The sequence below is a fragment of the Anastrepha ludens genome, chromosome X (assembly GCF_028408465.1).
Source record: "Anastrepha ludens isolate Willacy chromosome X, idAnaLude1.1, whole genome shotgun sequence".
Classification (NCBI taxonomy): Eukaryota; Metazoa; Arthropoda; class Insecta; order Diptera; family Tephritidae; genus Anastrepha; species Anastrepha ludens.
The window spans coordinates 18,551,273-18,563,603 of NC_071503.1; the positions used below are offsets into that span (position 1 = coordinate 18,551,273).

Genomic DNA, 12,331 nt, shown 5'->3' on the forward strand with positions numbered 1-12,331 from the left:
AATCGAAAATGTGCTTAAAAATTGGGTTGATCGAATGGCTTACTGTAAAGCCAGACGTGGCAGTCATTTGAACGATATTATTTTTTATTCATAAATGACAATGTTCAATCTTCAAACTGAAAAAAAAAGTTTGAAAAAATATTGATTAGTTTTTTTTATAGCCGATTCAAAACGCAAATTTTACATGGCCCACCCTTTACATATGAGGGCAATGCCGAAGAAAAACTAAACTATAAGCAATCCAAAATTTAGTATTGTGTAGTTTGAGGGCAATTCTGCCATGAAAAGGCTCCCAAAATATATGTCGCTCGGAATCGATTTAAAACTGTAGGTCCCTTCATTTGTAAAACAACATAAAGACACACGCCACAAATAGGAGGAAGAGCTCGGCCAAACACCGAAACAGAGTGTAAGTGCCAATTACGAGTATATACACATATATATATATTGTATAGTTTGACAGATGACACTCAGCCAAATATTAATCGACCACCGTAATCACTAATGTACAAATATAATTTCTGTACCAGTTTTCTAGGATTGTTGAATTGAATCGAATTTTTTTTTAAATATCTATATATAATATTTTGATATTCAAGGAAAAATGCTATTTTGGTCGGAGGTTTATTTCATTATAAAGAGCAAGGTATGCCGTTAATAGTGGAAAATAACCCCAGGCAAATGACCACCACGACCACGCTTACAGGACAATATCCTTTTCATGAAATTTTCCATAACCGAATTGCAAAGTGGCTGCCCTATGTCCTCGACAGCCTCACAAATTCCATCTTTGAGGTCTTGAATCGCCCCTGGGCTGTTGGCGTAGACCTTATCTTTCACGTGGTCTCAAAGAAAAAAGTCACAAGGTGTTACATCACAAGATCGCGATGGCCAATTGTGATCACCTCTTCGAGGGATAACACGGTCCGGAAACTTTTCCCATAAAAGATCAATCGTTTCGTTGCTTGTGTGGCATGTAGCGCCGTCTTGTTGAAAATAAACGTTGTCCAGATCAATACCATCCAATTCCGGCCATAAAAAATCGTTAATCATCTCTCGATAGCGCAATCCATCCACCTGTAACACCTGTTATTAGAAAACCCTTTATTATATTAGAATGACTGAGTATTATATTAGATTAGTTTTGTGGGGCGTTTAACAAGTCCAAGGACTCAGTCAGGAAAACCATGGAACTACACTCGGACGGATTACAGTGGAAGGAATAGAGAGATAGGATAGATATAGTATGGACGGTAAGACAGAAAAGTTGGTTTGAGATCACTCTTCCGCGAATCTTGTAGATTTATTGATGAAAATTAAGAGATCCGGAAGAGAAAGAGTATGAACTTTATCCATACTCAGCACATCGCACTCCAGCAGGCTAAGTCTGATTCTATAAAACGCCCCACTGAGCTTGTGGCTTTTTCAATTCCTCTTTAATGAGATCATCATATTGTATTCAATCCACCTTTCGAGGATTCCGGCCTGCTGGCGTTTATATCCCCCAAGTCTTATTCTTTAGACACGCACGGTTTTTAAATTCGTATTATGTGAGTATTTGTATTCAGTTTAGCATGGCTGCAGTATAAAAGACCACTTGCCGATAAGCTGTGCCGCAAAATAATCTATGTAAATGAAAAATTTTGTTCCATTTGTGTCATAATTTTACTTTACACCTTGACAATATCTGAATTCAAAATTAATAACATATATAGGCGAATTCCATACGTAGACGGTATGACCTTTAACGATTCTGGGCCAAAACCATAAACCATCTGGAAAGCATTCCCATATTTAGAATCCGTCCCCTTTTTGGTATAGTGGTATGATGTCCAGTGCATCGTATCAAGTCTTTCGTAAGAAGTACGGAGCCTGGAAATGATCACATGTGGCTCCCTCAGAGCTCCAGGGATCAGCATGCTCATCCTTACCAGTTTTTGAATTTTGCTCATTTGCTGGATGACCAGCTTATACCCTTCCAAAACTGGCATCGCAGATACAGTTTTGGTCCGCCCTTCGGGCGATTAAGAGCTTGAGCATTGTATCTTGAAGATACCTTGCTCAACTCTCATTCGCTCGAATCTAGGAACATCTTTCGATTTCCCTATAGCTTCGTAAACTTGGCTGTCGACAAAGTCCAATTGTTTTTGGGACAATTGGATCTATCCATCGCCACAGATCTCCACCATCATACCTCTAGCCGCTGCTGCAGCATATTTGGCTCCTACCCTCTTAGCCTCCGCAAGTTGACCAGACCCGATGGGTCATCACCAGATCTGTTCCTCTTGACAGCTTTGGCTACAGAAGTGGACGAAAGCAGAAGAGCAGCTTCAGTTTGAGTCACAGTCGACATAAATAGCTTCGTTTGCCGCAGCCATATTTTCCATTTCTCTAGCCGGCTTCGCGTTATTCTGCCTTTGCCACTTTCTTTGTCTTTTGGACAGATTTACTAATGCATCTGGCACCTGTTCAGTGTCTATTATCTAAGCCCTCTATTTGATTGTTTGATTCTTAATAAGGTTTTGTGCCCTCTAGTCTGAGTACGTCATCCGGACCCAGTTCCCTTATTCAACTTAGAATAGAGATAGGTTGGATTGAACGTATGTGCCTTTCTTCTGGCTGCAATTGGCCAAGATGTGTCAACGTTCTCCACGCTATAGCGTTGCATTCCAGGAAAATTCACCGGAATCGTCTGAGATTGGTCGGAGAAACGAGTCCAGATGACTTCGTAGTCTGCAATGGCCTTGGGGAGGGTTATGAGTTTTTTAAACTTCTTTTGGTTGTACCCTCCCAGTAGAGATTTCGCCTAGCGTAGCCCCACAGCTTGGTGCCAGCAAACCTCTCTTAGTCCTAGTTCTTCACAACTAAGCTTCTCCTTGATTGTGTGTTGTCCCATAGTAAAGAAGGGCTCGGGTCCTATTAAAGTCGAGGCCGCAGCCTCTCTCGCCAATGCGTCTGTTATTTTGTTCCCAGTTAGATCTCTGTGTCCTGGGACCCAAACTAGCTGCATGCAATTGTGCGTTCCTAGTAAATTAAGTTTCTCGATATATTCAAGTACCAGTGAGAATTTGATCTCACAGGACGATAGGGCCATGACTGCCGCCTGACTGTCATTCAGAATGGCAATTCGCTCATTCCGGACATTTCTGTCTAAGTTCATCTCTGCACATAGACAAATGGCATACATTTCCGCTTGGAAGATGCTTGGAAAACTACCCATCGGCACAGACCGTTTGGTTCTGGGGCCGTAAATTCCAGCGCCTATGCCTTCTGGGGTCTTCGAGCCATCTGTGTACCAGTGCAGTTTACACTCTTGGAGTTTTTTTCACACTTATTCTTCAGTTCAATTCTGAACTTCTTTTGGAATTTGATCACTTTAGTGATACCATCTCTGGGTAGCTGGGTAAGTGGGACCTGCATCCTTAGCACTTCCATGTTCTTAAATGATATCACTTTTCCTCTCCTGAAGCCTGCCCTGGTAATATTCAGTATGGTACGCTTGGCTGATTGCTGAATAACTATATGAAACGGTGTCAGCTCAAGCATCACTTTCACCGCAGCTGTGGGGCAGGTCCGCATCGCTCCTGTGATGCACACGCAAGCTAAGTGCTGAAGCTTTGTTAGCGCTGCCCGCACCGTCAAGAGAGTGACTCTCGATGCCCAAGCGACCGCTCCATATGTCAACATTGGTCTTATTATCATGACGTACATCCATCTCAGGATTCCTGGGCTATAGCCCCAACTTCGCTGACCAAACCAATAGCAACTCCACCTATGCTGACATCTTTCATTCCTGGTAAGGCTCTTTTCCTGGTGAAAGAGGTGATGGCTCTTTTGGGTAGGTTTATATCCAGACCCACACATCTTTTGTTAGGTTTATAACTTTTTGCAGTATATCGCAAAGAATGTTCTCGAACCTGCCTCTCGCTATAATTACAATGTCATCCGCGCATTCCTCACAGCGGATTCCATTGTTTGTCAGCAAGTGAAACAGGTCGTCTACTACTGGGCTCCACGGAGGGGTGATAAAACTCACCCCTACGGACACCCCTTACTTGTTTGTAGCTGGTTAGTACTGGCCGTTGTTGCGGTTTGTACTATCCTTGTCTGTAGCAGAGACTCTATCCATCTGCGTTTCTACGTTTCTCTTTTATAGTGCGCGATAACCTTAAGTGAAAGGCATTGTCGAAAGCTTCCTCTATATGGGGGAAGGCACAGAGAACTGTTTGCTCCCAGTCAAAGGCACTCTGGATCTCCGTAGATCCCCGGAGTTGTATATGGGTTGATGGAGCTAAGCCCTGTATTTGATCTCATAAGCAGTCATAGTCAATCTTAAGACCAACTCATGCAATGGAAACAAACGACTTAACCCAAGTAACTAAGCATTCGAGGCAATAAAGAAATAAACGTTGCACCAAAATCTACTTGTCTGAATATAATTCTAAATGTTTAAGTTTAGTGATGCAAGTTCGTCCTCCTTTGCATTGATATCTTTGAATAGCAATTCGAAAAAGCTGCTTATTAAAAATTCTATGGGAAGGCATCAGTGTATTTTGTTCCATAGACAAGTCTTAATTGCTGGATCACCGTTGTTATCCACACTTTACTTCTTAAGTTATTGAAGTTCAGAAATAACGTTAATTTATATAAATGCCAGCCAAAAATTTGTTTACATAAGGTTTATTTTCAAATTTAATTATATACGTATGTGCGAATGTAAATATGAGCTCTTTCGATGTATATTTTTATGTATTTTTTAGTACAAATTTCATGCGAAAATAGATGATCAAATCGATAAAGCGAATGTAGCCATGACACAAGGCCTAATTGGTAAACTTATGTCTGTGCTAGAGTCGACTTTGACGAAACTGGCACGTTACGATGAGGGCAGTCTAATTGGTTCTATACTCAGCTTTACTAATGTATCCAGCTCAGGAAAGGATCTCGGCCAAGGTTATGTAAATTTCTTTCGCAACAATATGGATCAAGTACGGGGTAAAATCGGTGACGACTTATGGACTTTGAATTTTTTCGAACAGTGGTACACACAGCAGATTAATATGCTTTGCAATTGGCTCTCGGAGCGGTTAGATCATGCACTCCACTATGCCCAAGTCACATCGATATCGCACATAACAAAGGTACGTAAATTCTCCCAAGATCATATGAATATGTATGTACAGACACATACTTTACGCCGCAAAAAATTTTAATGGAATTAAGAAATAAAAAAGGGCTGATTTAGTTTATTATACATATCTGTGCCCGCTAATTGAAGACTCAATCAGGGGATATCAACGATGCCACTCTTGGTAATAGAGAAGGTGATAAGGATTACGATTACCAAATAATTAAGATTGCAATAATCTAAAAAAGTTAAAAAACATTGATTACAATTATATTTTTAACATGTAGTTTAACCTTGTAGATTTCCTATATACGTGTATATGCATATTTCCTGATAAAAAATATTGTTGGATAATTAGTGCACTATTTGTATTCCTTTTTATTTCTAATACGGTTACCTATTTGTTTTTTTTAATATCTGTACATAACACTGTTATTTACTTCACAGAATGGTTTTTGGAAAAACATATCTGTTATCTTTATATGAAGCAACATATTGAACACATTAGAAAATCTCCATACTAACAAAGTACAATTTTTACACAAGTAAAATAGGCAAAAAAAGAAATTGTCGTCCAGTAGGGCGGTGCACAGTAAGTGAATTCAAAATAATAAATAAAAATATTAGCTTTAAACAATACTGATATATTCAAGAGTTTCATTGCGGAGTATCTAATAATCTTCAGAAAAATCCGATCGTTCATCGATTAACGACTGCTATTACACTGTGGAACAAATTCAGGTTAGCAAAAATTAGGTCCATTCTGAGAGTGGCGGGTGAAAATAGAGGCGAAATTAGAAGACCCGTATCGCGCCGTTTTTTTATGTTAGTTCGAATTTTTTTTTAATCGGCCTTCGAAGTTCGAAATCGGAGCAAAATTGTTTATATGGTTTTTTGGCTATAACTCGTCGACTAATTGATATTTTTTGAATCTGTAAAAGCCAAATTATTGCTAGAGACCTGTGCAACAATTACAATTTTTGAAAAAATTGATTTCGAAAATTTTTGTGGTACTTATGAAACAATATACTGAAAATCGGCATTTGACTGCAACACGGCTCTTTTTACATCTGTCGTCACTTCCCATGATGGAAAGAATAATGAGACGGCGCCTATCGTGGTCCCGTTACTTTGCGCTCAGCGAATTTGACAACGAGTTATGTGATTTTAGCTCCAGTATGGCCAGATTACCATTTTCGTAACTTGATTTAGCATTTTTTTTTTGTTATTTAGTCTCGGAGTTTTAGTTCTTTCTTCATAACATTTTTCTAGCTGTTCTAATTAAAATGTCATCTTTATAATTTTGTAAAATATACATTTTTTAATAATTATTTAAATAATTCACTCAGTTTTATTTAGCTTTACTTTTTTTTAACATCTGGTGGCATTGCCCGCGATTGCAGGTGTTGTTGGTGTTCTTCTGCTTTCGGCAGTCAAATCTCTCTCTCGCTACTGCAGTGTTGCCTAGCTTTGGATATAAAAACGCACTAAAATTCCCATTCAAAGAAAATAACCCAACAAATTTTTATTGAATCACGTAAAGAACTTTGTATGCGTGACAAATTGTCTTTAAAATGTGCGTTTTTTAAATAAATGTGTTATGGTTATGTACAATTTAATTTATGAGTTCTTTTTGTTAAGGGAGACTCTTTTGTTAAGGGAACGACTTTTTCGCTATATTTGAAGTTATGCAAATAGATAAGGTACTCTTTTTGTAAAAATGTCAGTATGGTTTCTTTAGTATTTTGTTGTTTATTTTTACAATGAATATAACTCTTAATGTCCTATGTCTCACTAAGGATTGATGACCGGAAGAAACGATTACCCCTCTATGGTTTTAATTCGCATTCAATAAATTCAAAGGCTTTTTAAAATTTGTAAAAAGGTTTTCAATCTAAAGAAGAGTTGAGAGAGGGGAATTTAATATTTTTGCATAACCTTAAATGGAGCCAAAAATTAAATTTCCACTTTCAAATTATCAAATTTTATAAGAGTAAAAAAATTTTCATTAGCACTATAATATTCTCAGAGTGGCCTTTTTTAAACTTCTTTTGTATAATAATACAGTTTTTTTTAACCTAAAGTTTCGGTAGCTTTAAATTAAAAAAAAATAAACAAACACGAAACTTCAAAATTTTCGCATTTTCTGTATAAAAAAGCACTAAATTTATTGCGAAGAGCAAATGGTTGGCAATACTGCACAACTCAGCAAACGTGACGTCACGTACGCTCTGATGGGCGCAATCTTCTTTTTATCATTCTTGGTCACTTCCCATCTTCCTCATTCTTCTCCCACCTTGAGTTCGGGCCAAGGCGAATTTATTAAGGTGACAGCATTCATCCAGCTGAATTTTTCACCGTAGGTATGGCTTATGTCAAAATGATATGCTTTGTTTGTATGTATTGGTATGTTTACATTCGTATGTTTATATTTGCTTGCTGATTTTGACGTGATGGTTGCACCAAACGCAACAACAAATACATGTAGGGTTTTACTTATATGTGTTTGCTGTCACCTGTAATAAATTCGCCTTGGTTCGGGCAATGCTACTGCTGCTTCTATTGCAGAGAACGTTAAATATAGAGAATTCTCACGAGCTACGAATAGTGTGAGTTGTCAAAAATGAAGTGAAACCGCGAACACTATTTCACCTCGCTCAACTCGACAGCGGGGAAGTTCTTAACAGATCTGATTACAGTGAATTATGTACAAATACATTGGCTCTGCTCAGTTTTTGGTTTCTGTATGAAATCAAATTGACGAATGCCGACGGCATTTTGCAAAGTATTTGCTTGTGCATTTTTACGAAAATTTATTCAATCTATATTTTCAAACAAGTACAACAAATAAAGATTTAAAATCCAACATTTAAAATCAAAGTAACTTTAATAATGTTTGTTGCTTTAATTTTAAAAGAAAAATATAAACAAAATACATTATAAAACGACCTCACATTTTGTTGTGTGCGTTTTAGTAAATTTGATGAAAATTTTTACTAATTTTTCGAGTCGAAATTAATTTTAGACAAGAATTCAAAGAGCATATTGGTATATTGATGAATATATATGTACATATGTATATCAATACATATATTATGTTAGTTATATTTGTGCAAAAGTTCAATTGCATCTTCAATTCTTATAGTGTTACAAATGTATGTGCACACGCACTGCAGCAACAATGACCTATCTCACGACGCATTGCCTTATCATATTTACATATGTTCAATTGAATATGCATTTTTTGTTCCTTTGCCAATCGAAATTTTTTTCAATTTACATATGTATATTACAGGGAATAATTCATATATGTATGTATGCATTTTATAGATGGTACAAAACTTTGAAATTTAAAATAAATAAAAGAAAACTTCAAAGAAACGTATTTTCATACATATGTACATATATGGGACAACTAAGTTCTATTGCATCTTTAATAAATATAGTGTTGCACGCATATGTATGCACTGAAGCAACTTGACCTACCTCACGAGCATCGCCTTATCATATTTCATGCAATAATTAGGGAGTAAATATTCGAATGATCGAATTCCTGCAAATGCTAAAACAACTTCTTCTGCATATGCATCGACGTACATATTTGCACAGTGAACGTTAAATATAGGGAATTCTCACGCGCTACGAATAGTGTGAATTGTCAAAAATGAAGTCTAACCGCCGCCGGGGTGTGGTGAAACTTTTAAAAGAGCTGTTTACAGCGATTTCTCCTTTAGCATATTGGCCCTGCACAGTTTTTGGCTTCTGTAAGAAATCAAATTGACGAATAGCCGCCGGCCTTTTGTAAAGTATTTGCTTGTGCATTTTTATGTTCCCTTGATAAACGAAAATTTATTCAATTTGTATTTTCAAACAAAGGTGATGAAGAAAAAATGAATGAATATTTATTATATGCGCCAACATTTCAAATCAAAGTAACTTTAATATTTTGATTTAATTTTAAAAAATACATTATAAAACGAACTCTCACATTTTGGTATGTGCGTTTTAGTAAATTTAAAACTAAACAAATTTAATGAAAATTTTTACTAATTTTTTGAGTCGAAATTAATTCATAGCATACAAGTGTTTTGGTATATCGACATATGTATGTATTTACATTTGAATATGCATTTATTTGTTCCTTTGGCAAACCAAATTTTTCTCAATTTACATTTTATTACAGGGAATAATAATATACATATATTTGTATGTATGCATTTTCTAGATATTATAAAACTTGCACTGAAGCAACATGACCTCCATCACGAGCATCGCCTTATAGGTATTTGATGTAAATAACCTAATGATCAAATTCCTGCCTCACAAATGCTAAAACAAATTTCTTTTGAATATTCATGTACATATTTGTATGTATGTGCGTATGTACACTTGAGGCCCATATATCCCTTCAAACAAATCAAAAAATCCTCTATAGCAAACGCTTCATTACCAGGCACACAGGAAGATGGCATATGCAAATATAAATATTGAATTCAAGCAAAACAATGCTTATTAATATACACATATACATGAACATACAACCGCACACACAGGGCATTCGCTTTATTCCTCAAAATGCGTATGTCGTTCAAAGCTAAAATTCTATGCCTAGCGACTACAAGAACAAAATGCAGTCATAGACGCAGGCGTAGCGGCCATCATTCTAGTTGCCATAGCGCTGAACAGTCGCGGCGGCGCCGAACAGTTTCAACTATTGTACTGTGCAACAAAAAATCATCTTCAAAAAATTCATTGATAAATTCGAGCTCATAGTTCTAAGAGCAAGAACTTTCATTCATAAAACGAGCCGCCCATATGCCAATTTTCTCGACAATTCGAAAATAGTCAATATTTGAATATTTCGCGTAGAATTATTTGCCAATATTTGATAAATCTTCAATTTTTGTCAAGTCGAGTGCCCGCGGCTTCGTACATATGTATGCATCAATACATGTACGTAAATATGTGTATATGTACAATGCTGTGCCTATGAATATGCGCTGCGCCATGAGTGCGCGCTGGATTTCTTGCGAAGTTTTACCGTTTTATCTTGAGCTGTGGCTGGTGAGCACACATACACACAGCATATACATATGCGCAAATGTATATAAATTCACAAATTTACATTTGCATATGCCATCTTCCTGTGCGCCTGGTAATGAAGCGTTTGCTATAGAGGATTTTGATTCAGTTGAAGGGAATTCAACAAAGTTTTACAGACACCAGACAGACAGACATAACATATGTACATAATTTGGATGATTTGGAGAAATTCAAATATATAGGTCATATTAAAAAGCTACCTAGCATTCTTTGCTTCTAATCACCAACAAATCCTTATCGACTGCTGCTAAATTTACATAATTCAGCCCCTTACTGTTAACTTTTGGTGAAAAATGTGGCTGTGGTGTACCACGCGCGCAAAACGAGTACCCCTGAAAATTCCATACGTTGCTGTCATTGAGACTTCTCTATACATTAACGTTCTCTGTAGAATGATGGCCGCTACGCCTGCGCCTAAGACTGCATTTTGTTCTTGTAGTCGCTAGGCATAGAATTTTAGCTTTGAACGGCATACGCATTTTGAGGAATAAAGCGAATGCCCTGTGTGTGCGGTTGTATGTACATGCATATGTGTATATTAATAAGCATTGATTTGCTTGAATTCAATTCACATATTTATATTTGCATATGCCATCTTCCTGTGTGCCTGGTAATGAAGCGTTTTCTATACAGAAGTTTTTGATGTGTTTGAAGGGATATGGGCACCAAGTGTACATACGCACATACAAATATTATATGTACATGAATATTCAAAAGAAATTTGTTTTAGCATTTGTGAGGCAGGAATTTGATCATTAGGTTATTTACATCAAATACCTATAAGGCGATGCTCGTGATGGAGGTCATGTTGCTTCAGTGCAAGTTTTATAATATCTAGAAAATGCATATATACAAATGTATGTATATTATTATTCCCTGTAATAAAATGTAAATTGAAAAAAATTTGGTTTGCCAAAGGAACAAATAAATGCATATTCAAATGTAAATACATACATATGTCGATATACCAAAACACTTGTATGCTATGAATTAATTTCGACTCAAAAAATTAGTAAAAATTTTCATTAAATTTGTTTAGTTTTAAATTTACTAAAACGCACATACCAAAATGTGGGAGGTCGTTTTATAATGTATTTTTTTAAATTAAATCAAAATATTAAAGTTGCTTTGATTTGAAATGTTGGCGCATATAATAAATATTCATTCATTTTTTCTTCATCACCTTTGTTTGAAAATAGAAATTGAATAAATTTTCGTTTATCAAGGGAACATAAAAATGCACAAGCAAATACTTTACAAAATGCCGTCGGCTATTCGTCAATTTGATTTCTTACAGAAGCCAAAAACTGTGCAGGGCCAATATGCTAAAGGAGAAATCGCTGTAAACAGCTCTGTTAAAAGTTTCACCACACCCCGGCGGCGGTTAGACTTCATTTTTGACAATTCACACTATTCGTAGCTCGTGAGAATTATCTATATTCAACGTTCCCTGTATGCTGCTGCTGCCGCTGCTATCATCAACACGTCGATTGCGCCCACTCTCTTTGCTGATGCTGCTGCTTCTCACCTGTCGACTGCGGAAGTTAATTTAAGCTCTGTTCCAATACTACATGATAGTACAAATGTTCAAAATACGAGGACAACTATCCAAGGGCCTTTAAATAGTAAAAGATCACGGAATGTCGTTTTTGGTCTTAATGCGACTTGTGAGTTAGATGTGGTAGCTACGAATAAGTGGTTAGATCTAGCGTCCTTTAAACCATCTGTTACTGATGACAATATTATCACCTATGTTGCTAAAAATTCTAACATTATGTTTCAAATATATAAAAAAGGATACTGATATCCATAGTTTAAAAAAAACTAATTTAAAGCTAGGGGTTCCACCATCATTATATGATCAAATTCTCAAACCGTCGGTTTGGCCTGCTGATGTTAAGGTCCGTCCTTTTAAATTTTTTCAAAGCGACGAGCCTAAAGACAGGAAAATTTAGCCACTTTTAGAAGAACTACTTCTTCATTAAATTTTTTTTTTCAAAATATGGGTGGCATTCGAACTAAGTCGGAGACAATTCGTACTCGTAGTGCTCATTCAGATTTTGACATTATAATTTTTGTTGAAACCTGGCTGAATGATAA

At 36.5% G+C, this 12,331-nt stretch overlaps 1 protein-coding gene across 1 annotated transcript in view; it reads left to right on the forward strand.

Annotated features, from left to right (window-relative positions):
* The first annotated feature begins 4,757 nt into the window (after positions 1–4,757).
* LOC128869316 (calcium-dependent secretion activator-like) overlaps positions 4,758–12,331 on the forward strand; it is a 42,959-nt gene continuing 35,385 nt past the window's right edge. The window contains exon 1 of the mRNA XM_054111843.1: positions 4,758–5,141. Within this exon, the coding sequence (XP_053967818.1) occupies positions 4,812–5,141 (330 nt within the window). The 5' untranslated portion in view covers positions 4,758–4,811. The remainder of the gene's footprint in view (positions 5,142–12,331) is intronic.